The sequence below is a fragment of the Fukomys damarensis genome, unplaced genomic scaffold (assembly GCF_012274545.1).
Source record: "Fukomys damarensis isolate Sample0158 unplaced genomic scaffold, DMR_v1.0_HiC HiC_scaffold_14, whole genome shotgun sequence".
Taxonomy (NCBI): Eukaryota; Metazoa; Chordata; class Mammalia; order Rodentia; family Bathyergidae; genus Fukomys; species Fukomys damarensis.
Window position 1 is genome coordinate 63,974,726 of NW_022900926.1, and position 26,769 is coordinate 64,001,494.

At 45.0% G+C, this 26,769-nt stretch overlaps 2 protein-coding genes across 2 annotated transcripts in view; one reads left to right on the top strand and one right to left on the bottom strand.

Annotated features, from left to right (window-relative positions):
- Calhm4 (calcium homeostasis modulator family member 4) overlaps positions 1-26,769 on the top strand; it is a 134,229-nt gene that overhangs the window by 6,591 nt on the left and 100,869 nt on the right. The window contains exons 3-4 of the transcript XR_004517150.1: positions 15,930-16,029; positions 16,843-17,005. The gene's annotated coding sequence lies outside the window, so the exon portion shown is untranslated. The remainder of the gene's footprint in view (positions 1-15,929; positions 16,030-16,842; positions 17,006-26,769) is intronic.
- LOC104855239 lies at positions 15,931-26,651 on the bottom strand. The gene is made up of 7 exons (XM_010614056.3): positions 26,054-26,651; positions 24,762-24,949; positions 23,949-24,079; positions 23,478-23,733; positions 23,160-23,260; positions 16,183-16,368; positions 15,931-16,046 (listed from the first exon to the last, which is right to left on the bottom strand). The coding sequence occupies exons 1-7, from the start codon at positions 26,294-26,296 to the stop codon at positions 15,931-15,933; spliced, it is 1,221 nt and encodes a 406-aa protein (XP_010612358.1). The 5' UTR covers positions 26,297-26,651.

A 26,769-nucleotide genomic window follows, 5' to 3' on the forward strand; every position in this document is an offset into this window, starting at 1 on the left:
TAAAAAAAAAAAAAAAAAAAGTTTTATCAGTTCCCTTTCTTTAAATCTGGGCCCTAGACCATTGATTTATGTAGAAAACACCATGGCCCTATCTTCCTGCCTTTAGTAACAACAGGAAAGAGCAAGTTGAGCACTGTGCTTTTCCAGGGCTGCCTCAGTGAGTCACCTGAGTCGAAAGATAAAGCTGCCTTGGTGACAGGTGCCGCTCTCCACCCTTCTGCATGCGCTCTCCACACACAGGTGGAGCCTACAGCACAATCACCACTGAGTTAGAGCAGTTTCTCCCTAGGATGACAGATTCCCAACACTGTACACGTGTGGTTTTTCTCATGGTCTAAACTTTGTCAAGGCTCACACAGCCCTGAGGTCCTTAGAAGGAAATCTTCAGGTTACAGACTACATGAGAACATTAAAACTTTAAAACTGACCCAATAAACTGAAAAACCACAGGCTTTCTTTTCTTTTTTGGTCTTTTGAAACAGGGTCCCACTACGTACTTAAGGCTGGCCTTGAACTTGAGATTACAGGCACACGCCACCACACCTGGCGATCTGCTTCCTGAGAATGCTGAGCCTAATGACTCTGGAGGTCAGGGAGGCACATACATAACATATTCAAACTCCTGGTATCTCCTCTGTACGGAAGATGCAGTCTATGACTCAACTATTGATCTTCCATGCCTGAGTGGTGACCGGTGGTTGGCCTACCTCGCATGCTGTCCTCCGGTCTCATCCATGTCTCTGTGAACGACATGGTTTCATTCTTTTTAATGGCTGAATAATTCTTTCCTTTAAAGGTTAGATTGTGTTTACAAAATGCTAGAACTGAAAGGAATGCTGAATATGATCTAATCCAGTCTTCCCATTTTAGTCGCTTTAAAGAAGTTTAAGACATCCCCCAAATCAATATTCCTGCTCTGATCAACCCTAGGTGTGTGTGGGGGGGTAACAGAAAAGCAGGAACCAAAAAAGTGACATGAAGCCATCAGCCTTCAATGCCGCTGCTAGATTATTCTTTCCCAACATATTTTCAAATAAACTATAGATGTAAACACTTGAATTGTATCATTTCATTAAACTTAGAAAGGCTATTATTTTGTTTCCTTAACATTTGATTCATTCTGATTCCTGGTTAGACCAGCAGTCAAAGGTTGAGGCTGGAAAGAGTACAGCAGCTCATTAAAGAACAGTGAATCAGCAGCGCCCTCTAGCACATCGCTGAGGACCGGGAGGGGAAGGGAACAAACAAGAATTCAGCTGTATAGCCTGAATGTACCAGATACCCACAGTGAAGGTAGTCGTTCCGTATCACAAATGTTCACTAATTTAAAAACAACCTTTTGTGAAATTTTCTGTGAAATGAAAATATTCTTAATATACTGTACAGGACTCTACCTTATTTATTCTCACGATGCTTGTGCAACACACATGGAGGCAGCTGTGTAAGCAATGCTGGTAGTGTGTGGCGTGGTGTGCGCTGTGGGCTCTGAGAGGAGAGCACTGCCAGGGGAGTGACTGCTGAGGGTGTGGAGAAAGGAAGAGGCGTGGATCTCTGGTGCTGCCGCATAGGAGGAGACAGAAGCTTGGAAAGCAGTGTTGCCAGGGGCTTGTTAACCAAGGCATTAGGGCCAGGCATTTAGCTCAGTGGTTCTGTCACCTGCCTCCCAAGTGCAAAGGCCCGAGTTCAATCCCCGGTACAACAAACAAAAGAACCAATGACATTGGTATATATTCACTGCTGTTTGGGGCCGTGAAGGATGGCTTCAATAAGCCAGTCGTATGGGACTGAGTTCAAACAAGACAGCAGCTTGCCCAGCCGAAGAGCAGTGAAAGCCCATCAGAGAAATGGGGTGTATGGGATGAAGTGGGGTCCAGAAGACTGGAAAGAGCTTGTGTGGCGCCGTGGACTGTGGAACTTGCCCTCTTCGCCACTGCGAACACAGGTTTCTCAACTGGAAACTGAGATCCAACTGTTTTCTCTCTCCTGCCTGCCTCCTGAACTGAAATACAGCCCTGTGTCAGAAAAAAAAAAATACACCCCTGCTCCCCTGTGGTACCAAGGCTCAAACTCAGGACCTGGCCCTTGAGAGGCAGGTGCGATGTTTCTCAGCTCCAGCCTCAGGCTCTTCAGGATGAAGCATAATTCTGAAAAAAACCCTGTAACCCTGCACTGGTGTAGCCCTGCCCCGCCTCAGAGGACACTGCCCTGTTTCTTAATCACTTCCTTTGTTTTCCTTTACAGCTGGCTCACTTATGGTGAACACATCCTCAAGACATCGTTTCTGTTTATAAATGAATTCATCTGAATGCATTCTTTGTGTTCCATTTTCATTACTCAGCATTATATTTGAAAGTTCTGTCCTTGCTGATCGCTGCTGAGCAGTATTTACAGTTATATAGTATTCTTTAAAATTTACAGCTTGTCTGCTGTTATTGCATATTTGCTCTTTGATTTATTGTTTCTTGTGTCTATAGCCAGTTATTTTTTAACCATTTTGTTTTGCTTTGCTTTGTTTTTTAAAGACGGGATCTCACTATGTAGTTGAGACTGACTTGGAACTCACTATGTAGCCCAGGCTGGTCTCGAACTCACAGGGATCCTCCTGCCTCAGCCTCCCAAGTGCTGGGATTATAGGTGTGCACCACCATACCCAGCTTTATAACCAGTTTTTTAACCAGCTGTTATGAGCAGTACTTCTATGAGTTTATGTGCTATGTATCTTGTTCACACGTACATGTCAATGCTGAGAGTATACTCAGACATGTTTTTTTTTTTTTTTTTTTAAAGGACAGCTTTTGTAGTAGTTTGGGTTTACAGCAAAATTCAGAGAAAAGGAGAGGTCTCCTATAGGCACATGGCCTCCCCCAGAATTCACGTTCCCTACCAGAAAGGTACAGCTGTTAAGACTGATGAACCTACCTAGACATGTGTTCTGAACAATGTACAATGCATGTATCAGCATCTCAGTATCCTCCAGTCACCCCTGCGTCTCCCCCACATCTCTGTGTGCTCCCATGCTAAGGACTGAACCCAGGGCCTCAATACCTTAGGTATCCACTCTATCACTGAGCTATACTCCCAGCCCCTACCATGCAGAAGTTTCACTGCCCTCAACATTGTCCCATGCTCTGGCTATTCATTCCTTTCTCCCTGTGTCCCTTGGCAACCCCTGATCCATCACTTTACTGTCTCTAGGGTTTTGCCTTTTTCAGAAGGTCATATAGTTGGCATCATAAGTACGTAGCCTTTTCACATTGGTGTTTTTCTCTTAGTAATATGCAGTGAAGTTTCTTCATGTCTTTTAATGTCTTGATAGTACAATTCTTTTTAAGGTTGAGTAAACAGTCCATTGTTTGGCTGTACCACATCTATTTATCCATTTGCTTACTGATCAGTGTCTTGCTTCCTTCCAAGTTTGGGAAATTATGAATAAAGCTGCCATGAGCATCCTTTTACAACTTTTTAATGTGGACATAAGCTTTTGACTACTTTGGAGATGCCTAGGAGTGTGCCCACAGTATCATAGAGTGCATTCTTTTAGTTTAGGAAGAAACTGCCAAATGGTCTTCCACATCAGCCACACCATTCTGCACTCTTATGTACTTTTTTTCCCTGGAACCTGGGATCGAACTCAGGACCTCACACTCGCAAGGCAGGCACAGTGCCACTGAGCTAAATCCCTGGCCCCCACTCTGCACTCAAATTAACAAAGACCAATAGTCGTTTTTCAGGAAGTTCACTCTGATGGGATTGTATGGCCGAAAACAGCAATGAAGGAGACAGTAAAGACCTGGTCCACATGTAGAGAAATGCCTGCACTGAGGGACAGGCCTCAGACAAAACTAAACAGCACAGAAAATGGAGGGGCTGGGGATTTAGCTCAGTGGTTCCTCCAAGGTCCCGACTTTGATCCCCAGAACAAAAAAAAAAAGAAAAAAGAAAATGGAGTGACTCCTACTATTGATCCTAAGTTTTCTAGCTTGAAAAACTACTGTCCTTAACCAACATTATAATTCTGGAAAAAAGTTTGAGGGTAAAAGGAGTTCTCTTTTGGGTTCAAGGTTACTGCTGGAGGGGCTGAAGCTGAAGATCAGTCATTGGAGCCCTGGGAAAGAATAAGGATAAGTTGCCAGCATTTTTGAGTATTTGTTTTGTGCCAGCCACTGTTATAAGGCTATCACAGAGATCCACTCATTCAGTCTTCACCACAGCCCAACCAAGCAGACGACATTGTTTTCATTGTACAGATGAGAGGACTGAGGTGTAGAGATGCCAACTTGATTGCCACGTTCACACGTTATTTAACGTTGGAGCCAAGAGATTATTCAAGGAGTGAATGTGGAAAGGACTGAACCTTAGTGAGTACCAGTATTCACGGCTGGGAAGAGGCAGGGACTCCTGAGATGAAGATCTGGATGAACAGCCCTGGAGCTCGGAGGAGAGCCAAGGAGTGTTAATTAGTGGCCACGCTCAGGCTGGCTTAATAAGTCAGGTCAGCAGGTGGCTGGTACCACGGGAGAAGGTCAGCCGGAGAGCCACAAGTAGGTGAGCTCTGAGTCTAAATATTCAGGCATAGTTCACTGTTTCCCGGAAAGGAAGTGCAAGCTCTTTAGTGAACTTAAAACAGAAAAGTAATGATTACACTTTCATTGCTTTCTGTAGTAAAGTAAGAAATATTCTTCTCTTAAGTACTCAGTTATGTGTGGGTATGGGAAGATGGTGGAGAAATGAGGGAGGCTGTAGAAAAGACAAGTGAGCTTCATAAACAGGTGAGAAGCAGCTGAGCTGGACAGGAAGTTGTGGGAGCCTCGGTGCTCTGCCCTCGCCCGCAGCTCTGCTGCCCCCCACCCTGCCTTTGTGACTGATGAAAGTGGGTGGGAGTAGGTGTCCAGGTGTCTCCTCAGCTGCACCTGGAACCTTCCCCAGGGCTCTGACTTCCTCCTGGTATTGCCCTGTCTGTCTCTGAGTAGGCTGTCTACTGTCTGTCGCAAGGTTCCCTATGCCATTAAGGCATAGGAGAAGGTCACATATTCTTGCACCAAGCTGGAGCCTCATGGTTCTTAATAGGTGCTGGTCCTCGAAGCAGGTATTTCCATGATAAAAACCCTAACATATTTGGCATGAGTTTGGCCATCTGATGGGTAGCACGGAGATGTACAATGACAATTGTTGTGACACGGTGGTTGGTGAAATCAGTATCTGTATGCAATTGAAAAGATTATGTCACTAAAGAAAACATGACTATGGGGAAAGATTGTGAAAAACATTCTCTAGTTTATGTTGGCTGCTATTGTTTTGATACGGCTTTATAAACTTAAAGAGAACTGGTTGATTTGTGAGAAAATATTAAGAGGATATTTCAGAAAATGGGGCCTTGCAAAATTGCAAATCCTGACTAGCTTTAAACTTCAAACACTAAGACAAACATTGATAAAGCCTTAACATTCAAAGCTCATAAAAATAACCTCTTGGAAAGATCTACTGCTAACACTCAGTGCCTAGTGCAGCCTGCATTTACGCTTTCTGAATATTTCTTACGGTTGTCCCAGCCCTGTTCCTCCACTGTGTATCATTGCAGAGGACTGATTAATCTGTCACTCCAAGTTCATAGATCTAACACCCAAGAGGAACCACATGAAAACCAGGGCCGTGGACTCTACACTCTGACCAGATTGGACTCTGTCTTTAGGAAGTATTAGCATTGTATGTGGGGAAGAAGAGTGAAACAGAAGGCAAACGCTGTAATATCACCAGGATCACTCCTTTTCTTCTGGCAAATGGGAGGATTACAAGTCCTCGTTCCCTTGCAGTGAGGTGGACCACACACTGCTGAAGCATTTAATGGCTGCAAGGAGAACCTCTAGTACTCTTCCTGCTGTGGCAGTCATGGAGGCTGGAACTTACCTGGATTAAGGGAGGCCCAGAAAGTTGGTAAAGTATGTGTCTGAGTATATCTGTGAAGGCATCTCCAGAGAAGATCTGTGTGGGGGAAGATCTTGCCTGTGCGTGGGCAGCACCATCAAAAGTCTGGGGCACTCGAAGAAACCAAAATGTGGAAGAAGAGGGAGCTCCCTGTGTACAAGCTTCACCATTCTTCACAGGCACATTTTTTGTTGATGCTATTACACATGGACATCAGACTCCAGATTCATCGGTCCTTGAACACAGAATTGTACCAGCAACTCCCTGGGAAGCTTTCAGGCCCTTGGCTTCAGATTTTCAGACCTCTCGGGGCCTCAGACTCCTGTGCATTGGTACACACATAGAACTGTGGGCTTGGACTGAGAAGCTACTGGTTTTCATGGCCCTGTAGCCTGTAGACAGCTACTGTGGAAGATTCAGCCCCTGCTCCAGTAAGCCAACCTGATAAATCACCTGTGATTTTATATACCCTATTGCTTCTATTTATTTGTAGAACTCTGACTAATGAATAGCACTTGAGTGGGGGTAGAAGTGTTACATTTCAAAGTAGTGTGAAAGATAGGTACCTAAAACATATGTTTTGGAAGTAAGAAATAAATGCCTTGTGTTAAGCCATAAAGATTGGGGGTTATTATCGCCACACAACGTAGCCTAATCTGTCTAATACAGAAGACCTCCTTGAGGATGTGACATTTAAACTGAAGCTTAAAGGATGAGACAGAATTACCAGAGAGCACATCCCAGGCCATGGAAGCTTTGTGTGCAAAGAATTTGGGGCAAGAAAGGACATACTGTGTAGATGCTGATATCATAGAAATAGAAAATAGAATCATAGTTATCAGAGGCAGGGTTGGTTAGAGGGGATGGGGAACAGAGAGAAGTTGGTCAAAGGATGTGTGATCATAGTTGGATAGGAGGAATTTTTTAAAGTGTCCGGAATAGACAAATACGGAGAGAAAGGTAGATGAGTGCTTATGGAGGGCCTGGTATGGGGAGAAGAGGATAGGTAGGGAGAGCAGTGGGAATGACGAGGGTGCTAGTCAGTTGTAACTGTCAACTTGATTGAATGGAGAGACTCCTGGAGTCTCTTGGAGCTGTATGGATTGTGGGGCACTGTACTCGCCAGGGGGCTGACCCACTGAGTGTGCTGTCAGAAGGCAGGACCTAGTTGGCTGTGGACCTCTGAAGGTGCCCTTTTGGTGCTCTTCCCCTGTGCTCTGCTCCCTGCATCCTGGCTGCCATGAAGGAAGCAGCTTCGCTCCACTGCTGTCTTCCTGCCTTGATGTTTCTGTGGTGGAGCCAGCTGATCATGGACTGAATCCTCTGGGACCTTAAGCCAAATCAAACCTCTCCCCCTGAAGTTGGGAGTGATGGATACTGTGTCCTAGTAATGGGAAAGCTGACAAATGCAACTGGTAACTGTTAGGAAGTTTCTTTTGCATGTGATGAAGAGGCTCTAAAATTGTTCTGATGGTTGCTTATGTTCAATTCTTTTTTTTTTTTTTTTTAATTTTTTTTTTTTTTTTTTTTTTTGGTACTGGGGCTCAAACTCGGGTCCTTGCACTTGCAAGGCAGGTGGTAGAACCATTGAGCCAAACCCCTGGCCCATATGTTCAATTCTTAGGGCCAGGGATTTAGCTCATTAGTTTTGCCACCTGCCTTGCAAGCACAAGGGCCGCAGTTAGATCCCTGGTACGAAAAGAAAATAGTACAGTTCTTAGAACATACTAAAAATATTGGCTTGTACACTTTAAATGGGTGAATCTTATGATGCATGAATGATTTCTCGATATAGCTGTTTTTAAAAAAAATTAAGATAACATGTTCCAGATTTTCAAATACATTACTTAACACTAACAATACATCCTCAATTTTTAACCTGTGGGAAGTAGATTAGGAGTGCTATAGATTTGCAGTTAAGTGTATTATAGAAATTACATTCCAAGGAGGGTCATTACCATGTGAACTTCTTATGAGAGCTCCTGAGACTGATGTTAGAGAAATAGCTCATTGGAAGACATTTTCACTGAACTTTCCATTTTCAGAGAAATTCCCTTTCAAGTTTTTTCTTGCTTTCATTTCTGAGAAATGGTTTGTGGTTTCTAAAACCCATTCCTGACACTGATAATGACAGTGTTGAGAAAATAGTATTACAAAGAAAAGCAAACAGATCCCATAGCCCACTGGTTTTCCAGTGTGCTTAACAAGAGAGTCAGCCACTCGTTTCTTAAAAGCCAAACAAAGCTGTATCAGGCAGTGCTCACTACCAAGACAGATTTAACCCAAAGTGTATAAATATATAAAGATCTGCAAGGTAGACTTACAATGGCCACCCGCAGAGTCAGGTGTGGAAGAGTGCAAAATCCTGTCTGCGTGCTGGAGATCTGAAGGATCTGGACAGAAGTCGAAGGCCTTTAGTTCACTATGGTGTCCCATGTGAGTCCACCCAGAAGGCCAAAGGGTCTGTGCTGGAAGACAGGAGGTGACGGCCAAAGTGAAGATGAAGGCTGTAGCTCCTCTGAAGAAACAGAAGCAAGAATTCCTTTTTCTTCCACTCAGGATTCAAACCTGTTTGTTGGTGCCCCTCATCCTCCGGGTGGGTCTTCAGTCTTCAGTAAATCCTTCAGCCACACTCCAAACTATGCGAATCTAATTAGTTAGGTTTTTCTTACTCAAGTTGATGCAACAGTTAATTGTCATGAAAAGGTTAGAATCGATTTTGCAAAGGTTCTTTTAAATATTAAGTTCCATTAAATATGATTTAGTCCACTCCCAAGAGAATTTGAGAATCCTCTTGACCCCATGAATGTGTTAGTCTATTTCCACTGAGGACTGACCATTTTGTGGGGGGGGTGCTGGGGATCGAACTCAGTCCCTTGAGCTTGCAAGGCAGGTGGTGGAACCACTGAGCCAAATCCCTGGCCCCTGAAAATTTTTAAAAAATCTTTATTAAGTTTGTTGGTACATTTTAGGAATATAGTACAGTGACATTCATCATTGGGATCTTGTACCTTTACATGACTTATCTTGATTCTTATTTTTCCCCATTCCCCAGCCCTCCCTTCACCCCCTCCACCCTTCCCTGTTTACAAAAATATTGTCTCTATGTTTTTCCTTTTCATGTGTTTTTTCTTTTCCCTTTTTACCTTTCCCCTACCCCTCTCACTTCCTCTACTCTTTTTAGACCTTTTTTTCCTATTATACAATATCAATTATACATTTTGATCCTTATTTATACTTTTAGTTGACAACACCAAAAAAGTTTATACGTGTGTGCCATTAATTTTACTTAAGAGTATGTCATCAGTGTGGACCCACTTAGCTATAAATACCTCTAGTTTCTCCTTTATAGGCTGAGTAGTACTCCATTTTATTTTTTTAAAAAACACATCTTTATCCAGTCTCCAGTTGATGGGCAATTGGGCTGTTTCCAAATTTTAGCTGTTACAAACTGTGCCACTAAAAACATGGGTGAGCATATATCGCTGTGGTATGATTCTTTTAAATCTTTTGGGAAGATATGCAGCAGAGGAACAGCTGGGTCAAATGGGACTTCTAATCCTAGTTGTTTGAAGTATCTCCATATTGACTTCCACAGTGGTTGCACCAGGCTGCACTCTCACCAACAATGAAGAAGGGTTCCTATCTTACCACAACCCTGCCAGCATTTGTTATTGCTTCTTTCTGGGGTGAGATGGAATCTCAGTGTTGTTTTCATCTGCATCTCTCCAATGTCCAGAGACATTGATCATTTTTTCTTGTGTTTATTTGCTGTTTTAATTTTTTGTCTGAGAAATGTCTATTCATTTCAGATGCCCATTTTTGAATTGGGTCTTTATATTTGGTGGGTCTGATTTTTTTGAGTTCTGCATGTATTCTAGATAGTAGACCTTTGTCTGAGGAATAGCTTGTAAAAATTTTTTCCTACATTGTAGGTTGTCTCTTAGGTCTGTTTATAATTTCTCTTGATAGTGCAGAAACTCTTTTGAAAAATAAGATCCCAATTATTGATTCTTTGTGCTAGTTCCTGTGCTACTGAGGATTTGTTCATAAAGTCTTTTCCTATGCCAGTGTCTTTGACAGTTTTGCCCAACTTCCAAGAAGTTTAGTGTTTCTATTTTAGTATTTAGATCTTGAATCCACTTGGATTTTAGTTTAGTGTTTGGTGAAAGATAGGGGTATAGTTTTAATCTTTGTCAAGCTGAATCCAGTTTTTCCAGCGTCATTTATTAAAGAGGCTATCTTTCCTCCAGTGAGGATGGTTGGCTCCTTTATCAAAGATGAAGTAGCTGAGTATGTCAGGAGTTGTTTCTGCATCTTCTAATCTGTTCCACTGATTCTCAGGTCTGTTTCTTTGCCAGCACCATGCTGTTTTATCACAGTATCTTTGTAGTATAGTTTCAAGTTGGAGATTGTGATACCCCCACCATGTCTCTGTTGCCTAGAATTGCTTTTGCTATTTTAGGTCTCTTCTGATTTCAAATTAATTTTTGAATTGTTTTCCCTAGTTCTGTGAAATATACTATTGGGATTTCGATAGGAATTGTGTTGAATCTGTATAGCAGTTTTGGAAGTATGGCCATTTTCACTATGTTGAGTCTTCCTACCCAGGAGCAAGGGATATAGTATTTCCATTTTCTGATACCCTCCTCCATCTCTTTTTTCAGAGTGTTGTAGTTCTCAATGTAGAGGTCTTTTGTTTCCTTTGTTAGATTGATTCCTAGATATTTCTCTTTTTTTAATGCTATTGTGAAAAGGATTGTTTCCCTAATTTCACTGTCACTGAGTCTGTTATTCGTGTACAAGAAGGTTACTGATTTTTGAATTTTTATCTTGTATCCAGCTGTTTTACTGAATCTGTCAATTAAGTCTTTTGGCAGAGCTTTTTGGATCTTCTATGTAGAGTTTCATATTGTCAGCAAATAATGACAATTTAACTTCTTCCTTTCCCGTCTTTATTCCTTGTATTTCTTTCTCTTGTCTAATTGCTGTGGCTAATGTTTCCAAAACTATATTGAACTGGAGTGGTGATAGTGGATATCCTTGTCTTGTTCCTGATTGTAGTGTAAAGATTTTCAGTTTTTGACCATTTAATTTGATGTTGGCTGTTGGTTTTTCATAGATAGCCTTTATCAAGTTGAGATAAAAACCATCTATTCCAATTTTCTTTAGGGTTTGTGTAATGAATGGGTGTTGAATTTTATCAAATGCTTTTTCTGCATCTATTGAGATAATCATATGGTTTTTGTCCTTGACTTTGTTAATATATTGATTTACATACGTCAAACCAACCTTGCCCCCCTGGGATAAATACTACTTGGTCAAGGTGTATGATCTTCTTAATGACCCTCTGTATTCTGTTTCCCAGTATCTTACTGAAGATTTTTGCATCTATGTTTATTAGGGAGATTGGCATGTAGTTCTCTTTTTTGGTTGTGTCTTTCCCTGGTTTTAGAATCAAAGTAATACTTACTTCCAGGAATGAATTTGAAAGTATTGCTTCCTTTTCAATTTCATTGAAAGGTTTAAAGAGTAGTGGCAGTAGTTCTCTAAATGTCTTGTAGAATTCAGCCGTGAAGCCATCAGGATCTGGGCTTTTCTTAGTTGGTAAATTTTTAATTACATTTTCAATTTCACTGATTGTAATTAGGTAGTTAGAATTTTTATATCTTCTTTATTCAACTTTGGTGATTCATATGTATCTAGAAATCTGTCCATTTCTTCTGCATTCTCTATTTTATTAGAGTACTGGTTCTCGAAGTAGGTATTGATGATCCTCTGGATTTCTGCTGGATCTGTTGTGACGTCACGATTTTTATTCCTAATTGCATGAATTTGAGCCTATTCTTTCCTTTTTTTGATAAAGCCAGCTAAGAGTTTACCAATTTTATTTATTTTTCAAAAAACCAACTTCTCTATTTGTTCATTTCTTGTATTCTTGTCTTAGTCTCCATGGTGTTGATTTCTGCTCTGAGCTTTATAATTTCCTCCCTAATACGAGCTTTGGGTTTTTCTTGCTCTTCTTTTTCTAGGAGCTTTAGATTCACCATTAGTTTGTTTGTTTGAGCTCGCTATGTTTTCCTAGTGTGGGGCATTCACTGCTATGAATTTCCCATGTAAAACTGCTTTCACTGTATCTCATAGATTCCTGTATGTTGTACTGGCATTATCATTAAATTATAAAAACTGTCTAATTTCTTCTTTAATTTCTGCTGTGATCCATTGGTTGTTCAGTAGAGTGTTGTTCAATTTCCATGTGTTTGTGAAGTTCTTATGGTTTCTTATTGATCTCAAGTTTAATTGCAATATGGTCTGATAAAATACATGGGATAACTTCAGTTCCTTTGCATTTACTTAAACATGTTCTATGAGCTAGCGTGTGGTCTGTTTTGGAGAATGACGCATGTGCAGCTGAAAAGAATGTATACTCTGCCAGGCATAGTGGTACATGAATATAATCCCAGCACTCGGGAGGCTGAGGCAGGGGGATCACTATGAGTTCGAGACCAGCCTGGGCTACATAGTGAGTTCCAGGTTAGTCTCAAATACATAGTGAGACCCTGCCACAAAAAAACAAAACAAAAAAAAAGAACGTATACTCTGATTCTATGGGGAGGAACACTCTGTAAATGTCATTTGTTCAAAGCTTGGTTCAGTTCTAGTATTTTGTTATTGATTTTTAGTTGAGATGACTGTCTCTTTGTGACAATGGGGTATTGAGGTCTCTCACTACAATTGTATTAGTGCTTATTTGGTGTTTCTTGTCCCTTAACATTTATTTTGTATAATTGGGGGCATTGGTGTTAGGTGCATATGTATTTATGATTGTCATGTCTTCTTATTGTGTTGTTCCCTTTACAAGGATATCGTGACCTTCTTTATATCTCTTCATTAGATTTGGTTTGAAATTTACTTTGTCTGCAAATAAGATAGCTACCCATACTCTTTTATGGGTTCCTGTCATATAGAGAACTGTTTTCCATCCTTTTACTTCCAGTCTATGAGTTTCTTTTTCAGGTGGGTGTGTTTCTTGTATAGAACATATTGTTGGATTTGCTTCTTAATCCATTCTATCAGACTATTCTTTTGGTTGGTGAATTGAGGCATTGACATTGATGGTTATAACTGATATGTATTGACTTCGCATTGTCATGTTATTTTCCTGTTGTTGGTTCTTTTTTATTTTTCCCCCCTCTCTTTAAATTCTTGACTATGGGATTTGCTCTGTAGGGGCTCATGGAGTTGTGACCTTCATTGTCTTTTTCTGGGATATTTAAAAAATTTGTTTGAAGTGCTGGTTTTGTATTCGTGAAGTTTCTCAGGTGTTCTTTGTCATGAAAGTATTTTATTTCTCCATCAACTTTGAATTTTGCAGGATACATCATCCTAGGTTGGAGGTTGTTTTCTTTCTTTTTTTTTGGTACCAGGGATCGAACTCAGGTCGTTATGCTTGCGAGACAGTCTCCAGAACCACTGAGCTAAATCCCTGGCCCAAGGTTGTTTTCTTTTAAAGCTTGAAATACCTCACCCCAGGCTCTCCTTGACTTGAGGGTTTGTGTTGAAAAGTCTGCTGTGATTCTGATGGGATTTCCTTTGCATGTAATTTATTTCTTTAACTGCTTGTAGTATTTTGTACTTCTTTTGGATTTCCGGGATCTTGACTATTATATGTCTTGGTGTAGATAAAAAATCATAACTAGTTGGAGTCCTATATGCTTATCTGTATATCAAGTTCTTTTGCTCCGTTTGGGAAGTTTTCTTTTATTGATTCTGTGTTTTTTTTTTATGTCATTTGTGCTTTCTCCTGCTTTTTTGTGGACTCCTATCAATCTTATATTATTCTCCTTTGCATCATCTAGGAGCTGTTGGATTGATTTCTCATGGTCTCTTACTATTTTTAATAGATCTCTCTCTCTCTCTCTCTCTCTCTCTCTCTCTCTCTCTCTCAGTTTTGCCTTAAAACTTCAATATGCTGGATTGTGGCATGAGGTATTTTTATTCCCTTTTGTTAATACTGAAAACCATCTGGTACATATTGTAAGGCAAATGACTAACACATCTCAAGCTCCTCATTTCATGGTAAATTGTGAATGACAGCCGCAGCTCCACGACACCAGTGTCCCTGTGTCTCAGGTTAAGTTGGCTTTCCCCGTTGGGGGCATAGCGTGCTGAAAGAGGACTACACTGAGTTGGCCAACTCGAGTTTAAAAAAGCTCAAGAACAGTAAGGGAATGACAGCCACCTGGTCATCACAGAGGACAGGCAAAAAGTTTTTCCATCAGTGGACCCTGTAGGGTAAGAGATCTCTCTTTTCATAGTCACTGATCACCATCCTGTCTTCTTCCTGGACTTGTATGCCATGACCTCTTGGAACACAGCTGGGTGTTGAGGGCTGGACAATTTTCAGTGGACCCAGAACTAGAACAAGTCACTGATCCGGAGGTTGAGATCATGGATGCATGATGCTAGATTCAGTGCCAGGTCCTGGGAGAAAATTCAGGCTGGCAGGCCGAACTGGAACTTGAAATGTTTATAAAGGTCTATAATAAGGACAGACTGATCCTCAGTATCTGGGAGATCCGGGGTGGAAGGAGCACAGAAGTAGCAAAGCCAAGAAGGGGTTCTGAGAGCCCTGAGCCAACAGGACAGTGACTCCAGCTGCAGTGCAGTCTGGGATGGAAGTGCAGGTGACATACTTTGGTCTATGAAGCCCTTAAACTTGACCTTGCACTGGCAGCTTTATCTTCGGGATGTGATACGTGGCTTTTTGCTCCCATTACCCCGGACTTTTTGACCAAGCTCATTTGTATTTTAGGCTCTTTGCCATTTATATAATATATCATCTCTTCTCCTCAAGCTTTCTCAGAACTCTAACATTATCCTATTTTCATTCTCTGCATGATCTTTAGAACTCCCCCTGCCCTATTTTCTAGATCCTCTCAGCTGCATGCTCGAGAGCAGGTCACCTGCTTGTCTTGTTCCTTTTTTATCCAGGTGCCTTTTATAAATCCTAGCATATCCTAGGTGGTTAGTAAATATTTAATGACTCAGTGAACACATGAACTAGTTAATAAACTGGTTACCATTTGAATTAATTTAGTTGGATGCACGGACAGACAGATACAATTTTCTGAAGCTAAAACCATTTGAAACCAAATCCTTGACTGAGTAACAGGAGCTAGAGAAGAAAGTTGTCACCTTCATCAAAGCTTTAGGAAATGAAGAGAATGAAAATAGATGCTAGGAGTAAGGTAGAGGAGAAGAGGTGGTGGAGGATAAACAATTAGAAGAAGGTGGTAAGCCCTGGCTTGGACACTGTAGAGGTTAACTAGAAGAATGCAAGCCATCCTTACTTTGAGAAATGTGAAAGCTAAACCGTACTTGGGGGACAGCCAGCTGAATTTTCATTTGGGTTCAGTTAAAGGAAGATTTGGATAAAGCCATCTGCACAATGGTTGTAGAAATAGTGAAATTTGTTCCCGGTTGAGTTTGGGAAGTTTGGAGGGGAAAGAAAATGTCTTAGACATCTGAGAGAAATAGGGTATGGGTGAAGAAGGGTCTAGCAGTAGAAGGAAGGGGGATTTGTTTTGAAGGTAGAGGTTCACAGAGATAACAGTCATAGCAGAAGTGATTCACCTCAGGGCTGGGGATTTGACTTAGTGGTTCCACCACCTGCCTCACAAGCTCATGGTCCTGAGTTCAATCCCTGGTACCAAAAAAAGAAGTGATTTGCCTCAAATGTGTGACCTGCTGCAAGTTTACAGGGTGACCCTCATCACCTGGTCTAGTGACACAGAACAGGGGCCCAACTGTCCCACAAGACCGTTGCCCTCTAAATATTTACACAGAAAGAGCAGCTATGTGTCACTAAGGGGCTTTGTGCTAGGTACTGTGCTAGGCGCTGGTGGTGGGAGCAGCAGTAGTTAAGAAGGGAAGTAAGAAAAGGGACTAAGAAAAGAATACTGTGCTTTTCAACCCTTATCTAACAACTGAACTCATTTCCACAGGCTACTCATTCTTCCCAAACAAGCGTAGTGGATAAGCACCAGCCGTGAGCAGTTCATCGAGGACTGTCAAGCCAGACTGAGTCGGGACACCTCCTTGCTGGTAGGCACACAGTTTTCCTAAGGAAGTAAAAGGGTATCAAGTAAATGAATGTAAGCCCGTGTCCAAAACTGAGCATTCCTTTGGATTTATATAACGTTGTACAATGCAGGTATTTGGGGGCTGCCCCCAACGGTGCAGTATAAGAGCCCTCACCTGTAGAAGGCTGCTCAATGCCCTCATCTCTGTCTTGAAGAGTGGGCTTCCATATCTTTCTGTGACAAATGAGGGTGCCCCGTCTTAGAGGAGCTAACTTGTCGAGCACAAGAACATACCCAGCTTCAGGGCCATGTTCTTTCCAGTTGCGCACCTCACAGTAGCCACAAAGAATAAGACTCAGTACTGTTAGGAAAAATGGAAAAGGAAGCTCACAGCCAAAGACAGGTCTTATTAGAGGCCTGTCAGGGACCGATCTGGTGGTAGGGACCAGAAAGGCCACCCCCTTACAGTCCATGGGGTTCTCATAGAGCAGTGGAGAGCAGCAGTAACAGGGTTAGGCTGAGGTGGTCAGGGGCATTGTGCTTGACTGTGGGGAGGGGCAGGGCTCCCTCAGGACGGTGGTCATTAGGGCTGCCGCAGCTAGCCAAGGGGGGAAAGCTGCGGTCTCTAGGCCTTATCAGCCCGGGACTGCTCTGGGGAAGGAAACCCTAAGTCCACAAGGCTTGAGGATGGCGGGGCTGAAGGGGCTGTGGCGGTCTGGTTCCTTCAGGTATCACAGAAGTAGTTTGTGTCACAGAAATGCTGCCTTGGGAAAACGGAAAGTGGAGAACAGGTGTTGGGTGTCTGAATATTTATTATGTCTGAATTTTTCACCAGTGCCCTTTGAGCAACCACGCACAACACTGTGCAGACCAGTGCGGGGTCCCTGATGAGAGTCCTGCCTGCACAGACGGGAGAAGGAGTCCACTGCAGCCTGGCTGATACCTGGTGGGAGACCGGCAGAGAAGACAGGCAGGTGAACCACACAGGTTCCATCCAGGTGCGTGGCCGTCGGCTGAGCATGAGGCGGGTGCTGGGGTGCTAGAGCTTGATGTTGTTCTGGGCCTTGTTGTGATTTGTTTATGAAAGGAAAACCAAAAGCCTGTTTTTTTTTTTTAATGTTTCCCTGTAAATGAGGAGCATTTTTGTAATCGGGAGTTGGCTGAGAAACTTGGGTTGTGGCAAGAGAACAATTATCTGGGGTTTCCCATTGTCAGACTGAAGAAAACACATAACAACTCGCAGCCGCCGCCCCCCCCTCCGTACTTTCTCAGAGACCAGGTCTTCGTGTGTCTGGGCATCTTTAAAGATACTGAAAAGCACTTAGAGAGAGGGCAGTTTGTAGAATCAAAACCAGATGTTTTTCCGCTTAAAAATCAAAACAATCAACTCCTCTCTGGGCCTCCAGCTCTGCTCAAGATTTCTCATTGAGACAACTGTGCCGATTCAATTGTAAGTGACCTAAGAGGACTGAATTTAAGAACATTACATTTTTAAACCTTTAAATCTCTTTGCCACTGTTCAGACCCACAGAATTTCACAACCTTTTCAGGGCTGTAAACAGATTTATTTCAGCCAGAAGCTGCCTGATTTTCCTTGCAGATGTGTGGCAAAGCTTTCTATTTAAAATAGCAGTTTTATTTTTTTATCTAAACTTTTTTTTAGATCTTTATATTCCCACTCCAACTTGAGAATGAACAATTTACACTTATTGCAAATAATGTTTAGTTATATGATTATTGGCCACCAAAGATAATCAAGGGATACTTTGGATTAAAACTGTTGATTGAAAAGTACATAAGCAGCTACAATAAAAATTATAAACTGTGCTTTTTAAAGGCATCAAGCAACCAGGAACAAAAGTAAGAAAAAGCAGCATAGTTTTTGGAAGTTGGAAAGCAGATGGTAAGAAATAATGGACCTAACAGACCTGAGAAACTTGAAACCCTTGTCAGAAGTAGAAGGAGTTAAAGAGAGATGCTATTCTTCCCATGGAATCTCTAAAATGCTCAGGAATTAGCAGCAGCAGACATCTCTGGAGTGGGGGATGGATGCATAGTTTAAGAGGACTGGCTGAAAGCATAAGAATTGTCCCTCAGTTCTCCACCCCCATTCCACAAAGCTGATCAACTGCATCTCCACACCTTAATTGAGTTTAACCTTTAGGTGTGATTTATTTAAAAACATCTCTGAACTGAGGAACATTAGTAATAGCTGGAAGCAAAAATATCATATGAACAAACAGAAGTTAAAGTATACATTCTGAGCTTTTATTTCTCCATCCTTTTTTTTCCCCCGATCTGGTTCCCAGAATTCTGGCACTATTAAGCCTATATTTTGCAGGCAGTATATCAGAAGAATCATTTCTAGTAAATTGGACTACTCAAAAGAAGAGATGTCAATAAAAGGACACATTTTGAGAACTGCATTTATATTTTCCAGTTTATGTTGAAGGTCATAATCTACATGCCTCACTAAAGTTTATATTGCATGCAGTGTAAATAGACAGCCAAGGATATCCAGAGATTTGAGGAAAATATGAAAAACAGTACTACAAAGCCTACATTCATGATTTTAGAGATATAAGAAGAGAAATCAGAAAAGAATGGTATTAAAACATTTACAGGTCAAAAGAATTCTTAAAAATTAAGAAGATGATAGCAGGAATTTAAAATGCCCTGAAAAGTTCGGAGGACAAACCTGGGGAACTCTCTTAGGAGGTAAAAGGGCGGAGTTGGGATTGGCCAACACATCCATGTGGAGGAGGGGTCACATCTGAGAGACTCAGAGACAGTCAACTAGACACAGTGACTGGAGGACGGAGGGGCATTCACCCTGGTACAAATATCATTTTGAAAGAAGAAACTTGCAGATCAAACAAAATATAGGCATAGAGATCTAAAGGGGAAGTGGCCAGTAGGACTAGTCCACAGGGCTTCCAGCCTCACCTGATCTTAGCTCTTTCTGGCTAAGACCATGAGCCTCAAGCCTGATTCGTCCGTATTTACTGCTAATACAACATAGCAAGGGGCGTAAAGGCAGATGTAGGGAATAGGGCACGAATGAGCCAGGCTTGTGAAAAGGGAGGAACAGCTCATTCTTGAGAAGGACAATTTAGTTAAGTTTCCTGTGGTATCTTTAGCTATAGTTTGACCTGGGAGAATGGCTGCACAGTCACAAGTCCTCACCTGCAGTATCGTCTTGCTGTTAGAGACAATGCAGTGTCAATTCTGTCTCCTTATGCCAGCTGAAATCTCTTCTAGCTCACATGTAGGCCGAGGACAGACAGTTTTAATCAATAGCCAAAAAAGCCTGCTCCATGTGATTTCAAACTGGTCTCTTCCTTTTCTTTTTTGGGTGCTTGTGAGGTAGGCGTGGTGCCACTGAGCTAAATCCCTGGCCCTCAAGCTGGTCTTTTGCAGTTAGTCTAGGTTCAAGGAGCGACATGGATAAGTGATAAGGGTCAAAGATGACACTTTTTGTATAGCTCTTTCTGGACCATACCCATGTACAACATGGTACAAATTTGTGATAAAGGTTATCCCTTTTCCACTGAATAGCCTTTCACCTTTCTTGAAATCCATCCCTCTATAGAAGTGTGGCTCTAGGGGATCTCTTTTCTGGTCCTTTGACCTTCCATGCCTGTTTCTTGAATATAAAATTCCATCCCTGACTGCACTTACATTGCCAGTATAAGTTGTGGACTTGTATTATGGCCTTACCATTTTACAACAGGTATCTAGGTATATCTGAAATGCAATTTATAAATCAATGCCCGTAGGACAAACTGACCTCCTAAAACAACACTGATAATATTGATATATGAAACCTGTGTATTACGCAGCCTACTAATTTCAAATTTACGGTGCTCTATCCCCAAAGTGGTTTGGCACAAAGGGCATGGAGAGTGTGTTGTGTATGTGAAGGAATTCATCCTAAAACATCACTGAAGGATAATGCAGAGAGAAAGACACAAAGTGAAGCGGCCCACTTCCCAGCTCCTCTCTGGGAAGGAATCAGCTTGGCAAGCCTCATCCACACTCCCATCAGAGGCAGGATGTCGGGAGGGTGGGGGCATGTCACGTGACTGACTGACTAACGGGTTAGAGCAGAATGTGCTGCCGCACTCCCGAGGTGGCGTCTTGGGAGGGAATCTGTGTGGTTGTCTGGGGTGTGGGTGGGAAGGGCCTCGAGGGTCCACTCTGTGGGCAGTGGACCCTGGATTCGCCACCCCCTAGATGGCTGTGTGCTTGGCTGAAGTAGTCAACAATGAGTGCTAAGAGAGAGGTGCTATCAGCTGGGCACCAGAGTGGCCATTAGGACTCCCCCAAGGCCTTGCAGAGGTCTGAGCACAGTGCAGGCACACAGCACAGGCTGCACATAGAGTTGCAGGAAGGGCTCTGCTCAGTGGGCTGAGAACGGTCTTGCTCTGCCTCCCAGCCGTGCATGGGTAACACCCTCATCCAGGACACCCAGGCCCACAGAGCAGCTGGTCATCGAGGGCGTTCATGGCCCATGCTTCTGATGAGCCATGTAAGTAGCCAGAGCCCAGGCCAGCTGGGACAGAAGGAGTGGCAAAGGTCCCACCTTCCCTCCTCTGGGCTTCCTAAGCCCCCGTCCTCCCCAGGATTGCTTGAGAGTGGGACGAGATCCAGCTGCCTCCTGCTAAGGAGGATCCCAGGGCCCCTGAGAGTATACAGGACTGGACCTGGAGCCTACTGGCCTAGTGGGGAAGCCAGGCTGGCTTCCCCTGGGCATTGATCTGGCAAACCCCACCCTCCCAAGTGGGACTGATTCTCTCCTGTGGGCCTCAGAACCCTGGGCCAGCTCAGGCTTACCCAGCAACTCCCACACGGACCTTCCTCAGAGCCCTAGGGTAGCTCCCTGCTCCTGGGGTGCCTGGCCTTGCTCTCCATCTGAGGCCTGCTGCGTTCCCACTTCCGTTCCTGTTTTCTGCTGAGGTACTGGAGTCATGGCTACCTGAGTGATACTCGCAGGCAGCTGAGTTCCTGTGTGCTCAGGTGGCGGCAGCTGCTGCTGTTTCTGGTACTTCTGCTGCTGCTGCTTCCTTCTTCCTTTTTTTTTTTTTTTTGTGGTACCAGGGATCGAACTCAGGACCTTGCATTTGCAAAGCAGGTGGTGGAACCACTGAGCTAAATCCCTGACCCTGGCAGCTTCTTAATAAATGCAGCAGGTTGTCCCTATCGTCTAGGCTGAAGACCCCTGCAGTTCCCATCCAGGTCAAAAGGCTGGACTGTGCTTCACTGCCAGTGCGTTTTGAGCACACATTGCTCAGGAATTCTCACTCCAATTTCAGCTGATTAGTGAACTCTCACTGAGTAGCCCTGACATCGTCAGCCCCATGGATCACCTATCTGGGCCTGTAAGGACCAGAGCTTCCACTGTGTACACGGAAGCTTGGGCTTGGCCTTGTGTTTGTTCACAGAGACCAGCACCTTGACCTTCCAGATCAATGAGTCCCTAGCTCAGGCATTTTCCCTTTTCATGATTCCACCCACATAATGCTCAGCCCCACAGAGACAACTGCAAGGCTCAGGTGATTGTGTGCAGTGAGGGAGCAGCCCAGGGCAGCCCATGCAGGTCAGGAGCTGTGGGCCATGCGTGGAGACTGAGAAGACGGTTCCTGCAGCTCTCATGGGCACAGGATCAGCATGGGGCTCTGTGCAGCTCCTACAGCTCGGGCAGGATCCTTGGGGACAGAGCGGGGCAGGTCTCACTGGGACGGGCTTGTCCTGCGCACTGCCCAGCTGAACCCCCTGAAAGGTGGGAAGAAGTGGGGTCGCTGCACATGAAGGCAGTGTGGCAGGGAGGCCAGGGAAGAGCCTGTGGTCTCCACCTAGGCAGGGGGGCCTGGAATGATGGTTTCTCACTTGGCATAAGGGCAGTCAGTCACTGGCCTCTCAGGGAGAAGAACCCCTCTGGTGGAGTCCACAGCCCTGGCCAGAGATAGCAAAGTGGCCCAAGTAAAAAGATGGAAACCCAGGCGTAGTGGTAGATTTTGGAATTTGTTTTTCAGAATGCTTAGTGAAGCCGGATGAGGTGGTGCATATCTATAATCCGAGTACTCTGGGAGGCTGAGGCAGGAGGATCACACATTCAGCCCAGGCTGGGTAACTCAGCTACTTAGATTCTGTGATCAAATTAAACGAAAAAATTAACTGGGCTGATGATGTAGCTCAGTGAGAAGGTCCTGGATCCAATCCCCAGTACTGAAAAACAAATTTACTGATTTGTAAAGTCCCTCAGTCAAGAGGATTGTGCAGTGTGAGGGGCAAAACTGGACTTGCCCCTAGGAACTTCAGCTCCTGGTAGCCAGAATCCTCTGAGATTTCATATTTTACAATAAAATTTAATCAGGATCTAGAGAACTATCTCCATGTTCACCCAGGAGGGGTGAGGTAAGGCTGCCCTGTTCCTCTCTCCTCTGAGATGTGACAAAGCTTAGCCATGTACTACCCCATGTGACACCTGGCTTCCCATAGAGCTGCATTTCCCAGAGGTCGCTGAGATCTCGGTGCCCCTGGTCCCGGGTGTTCTGTCACGTGGAACAGGCAAATCTTAGAAACGTGAACCTGTTTCTGCCCATGCTTCTGAAATTGTAACGCAGAAAAAACCACTGGCAGGATTCCATCTTTAAAAATGAGGGTTACAACAAGGGGAAAAAATGAGAACCAAGATCTGTCATGTCAAGGTGCAAGATCCCAATAATGAATGTTACTGTACTTTACACCTAAAATGTACCAATAAACTCAATGAGGAAAAAGAAAATGAGTGTTAGAGATGCAGATGATCTTTCAGCTCTTTCATGGGCATGAAAAATCAGAAAATGTCCCAGGCAGACATTGCTTGTCACTGTGGCCACAGAAAGTGCCAAGGGACGGAGCATGGCAGGGCCATGTCCCCAGTGCCACATGAGCGGACAGGGGAGCTGTGGCCTGACACCCCAGCCCCCAGGAGCCAAGACACAGCCTGAAACCCGAGATCCAGACTGAAGGGGGAGACCTGGGGTGTGGGGAGCAGGCTTCCGGGTGGGATGACTGCGACTGCGTCATCTTTTACTCTTCTTTCACACTGCATTACTTATTTTACTGCAATAAATATTTCCTGTGTGAATGAAGAACTGCATAACTTACCGAGCAGGTCAATGAAAAATGCCAAGGATGTATCTAGATTTCCCCTTCTACACGAAGAAGATTCTCCAGTCCCTTCCAGGATTTGGTGGCCAAAGAGAAATCTGATTGCATGATGTGAAAAATGTAGAATAGGTAAATTATGGGGACATAAGATGAGTGGTGGAGTCACTTGTGGGTACCGCACTGAGGAAAATGCTGTGGACCTGAACAGCGGTGACAGGTGCCTAATACGATGACATCACTTCATGCCACCAAGCTGACATTTGAAACAACAGTCAAACCTTAACTTTTATTTAAAAATAACTATAATTTACATACATCCAGAAAATGGCAGCAAAGGTAAAGAACAAAACAAAAGCCCTGGTAATGGAGGAGAAAGGCAGGTGTGGGACAGGAGCTGGCCCCAGGGGGAGCTGAGGAGTTACCATGAGCCCCAGCTGGGCAGCTGGTGGAGAAGGGGTTCCTGGCGCTGGCTGTGGCTCTGCTGCCAGAGCTGGACAGGGAGCTGCTGCAGGTGGAGCTGACGTGAGCTCTACAACTGGCACTTCGGCTTCGGCTGGAGCTGGCCCCGCTGCTGTGAGAGAAGGAAAGATCACCAACTGTCCTTGTTCCTTCCTGAGGCAAAACCTTCCCACCACCTGTCAGAGAGCTCTGAGCTTCCCCAGGAAGTCGCCCCAGACGGCGTCCACCCACTGCCTGCTGAGTGTCCCCTGTTCCTAGGACGCCCAGCACTTGGAAGCTCTCTCTGCCCAAAGGCCCATCCATCCCCTCATGCCCACAGGCTCATACCCCCTTGTTCCTCACGCTTGGGCTCTGTCTCAGTGGGCTCGTAGCGCTCCAGCTGAGCCAGCAGAAGTGTGCCAGTGTGATAGACCTGGGACTGCAGCTGTAGGAAGGACTCGATGACAGAGGACATGGAGCTGGGGAAGGCAGATAGGAGGCAGAGTGAGAGACCAGGCCATTCCTCCCATACTACCTGCCCAGGAAGCGTGCAGGGATGGATACTTGAGCCTCCTGCCCCATCTGCCCGTGCCCCAGCCCCACCCTCTCCCCACCCGCTATAGGGCAGTCCTGGCTCAGGGGGCCCTGAGAGCCTGACAGGAGGCTCCATGGGAGGGGACCTTGTTCAGTGGTGTGACCGCCTCTGTCTTCCTGAGGGCAGCCTGACACGGTGTCTCCGTGCCTGTCCCCACTGTCAGCTCCATGAGGACAGAGTCTGGTGTCTGTTGTGTGGTTGCACTCAAGGGCACAGGGCTGCTGCTCCATAACTAAGTAGTGAGGGACAGTAGGCGTCTGTCCTGCCCTGCCTCTCCTCAAGCTGTAGTTCCTGTGATGTTGTTGCCCAGTGTCTCTGCTTCTTCTGCTCTCCCCTTGAACTGCTGTGAATCCCCTGCTGCTGTAGCTGGTCTAACACGGGGCCAAGGGCAGGATCGACCCTTATGATAAGAGTCCCCTTTCCATCCTGCAGTCCCAGTGTGAGCTTGATTTTCTCAGCACTGCCCTGCTCAGAGTTGCCAACTGAGGCTGAGAGAGGGGATTGCAGGTTCCCAAGATTGGAGCCATAGTGGCCAAGTCCATTGTGCTGCTGAGGGCAGAACTCACCTTTCTAGGCTCCCCTCCTGTGGGGAGGAAATGCAGGCCCTTGTGGGTTCCTGGAAGGAGGGCCCGTTGATGGGACAGCTGTCCGGGAAGGCCTGCTCCGGGGGCTCAGAAAGGGTGTGTGGTCGGCCTGTCTGAGCCGTCCTCACTGCGCAGACCTCTGCCAGGCTCTCCGCCTCCTGATTTCCAATCTGTGATGGGACAGTGGGGAGACATGGAGTTGGGGTCCCAGCCAAGGCTCATCAGGAGGGTTGGAAGATTAAAACCTGATCAAACTCTGAATCGTCCACAGTGGCTCCTACCAGGAGGGCTCGGAAGAGTGATTGTTGTATGAAATTAAATTTCAGAAAGGACACCTAGAAATGCTAGCATTTCAGGCCAGCTTGTTAGCGGAGGAGAGGCTGTGTGTAACTCCATGCATGAAGAGCAATAGCCCCTGGGTCCTGAGACCCCTCCCAGGGTAGAGAGGATTCCTCAATCCACATGGACGCCTGGGGCCAGCAGGGACAATGCAGTGACATGGCAGAGTGCGATCATGGCAGAAGTGAGGTGACCCAGTGTCCGTGTCCTTTTCCTCTTCTCCCCAGCATGTGGATAGTGACCTTGCCCCTGGCCACGGTGCTGGCTGGGCAGAGAGCATGTGGATGCTGAGCTCATGGCATCTGGAGTCCTTTGTAAGCAGGACCCTTGGCCACTGCTCCCAAGTCTTGCAGGGAGGAGGTGAAGGTGTTCATCTGTCCCTGAGGGTCCTCTCTGTCCCGTATCCTCAGCACAGAGTGACCTCTGCTCTGTCTCACATCCTTTGCCTGAGATGGCCCCTGCTGTTCTTATGGCCCCAGTGTCTGTCACAGGCTCATGGCACACAGGCCCCGGTGACAGCTCGATGCCAATGTCCTGTGGGCTGTTCCGTGGGGACAGTGCCCAGCAGCTGGCAGGAAGCATGGGGTTCTACCTGACCAGTATGTGCTGTGGTTTTTTTAAAAAAAAAAAAAACCCAGGTAACCTTGTGCTCCCCAAACACAAACAGCTGTGTCACAGGCTTCTACCCCAGGGGGACAGGAGATGTCTATGGAGGCTGTGGGCCGTCAGTGGGCACTGCCCTCTCCTCCTGCCAGCCCTGTCATGGGTGAGATTGGACAGGACCCCGAGCTCACAGCTTCGCAGTGCCTGGTCCTGCCCAGGAGGAATTTTAATCCTCACCCTGCCCACCCCCCAGATAGTGAAGACCTAGGGTGGGAGTTGTTCAGGAGACTCACAGTGGTGTCCAGGCCTAAATGTTCTTGTCCTGGACTCACTTTCTCAGAGTGTCTGGTTTCCAGGCCCAGGGAGGCCTGCCCATGGCTCCCCCTCATCTCAGGGCCCAAGGCCTCTGGGTCTGGAGAGACCTGCCCTGTGCTGCCCACGTGGGCTGAGCGGTTCCTGCCCAGTGGCCTGTTGCGCCTGGACTTAGTCATCCATCCTCTCACTCGTTCCCAAGTGCTTTCCCTGCGAGGGGTCCTGAGGCTGCGGCCTCGAGATCTGGGAAAGCAGCACAGCATGTTCACTGCTGAGCGTCTCCAGCCAAGTGACTCTTAAGCAGCAGTCGTGACTGTGATGCCTATTGACTGTAGGGTTCCGAGTTCTGTTTGGACCAGTCACCAAGGAAGTGATGTCATGTGTTGGGGTCTGTGGCTGAGTCTCACCCTCTGCTAAGAAGACCCTGTACCCCTATTTCTTTCCATGGTGAACAAGTCTGTGTGCTCCTTAGCATGAGCAATGAGAAACTAGAAAAGCTGTCTGATATTAGAGTTTGATGAATTTGAAGTTTTAATGCAACACACACACACACACACACACACACACACACACACACACACACACACACACATATAGATACTTAAGATGTAGCAGAAATATTGGAAGTGTGCTTTTCTGTCCAAAGGATTCATTCTCTCTCAAGACACTGTGCTCAGGGTCCTAGAAAATGTTTCACAAATGCCCATAGCAATTTTCCTTAAAGGATAGAAGTGTT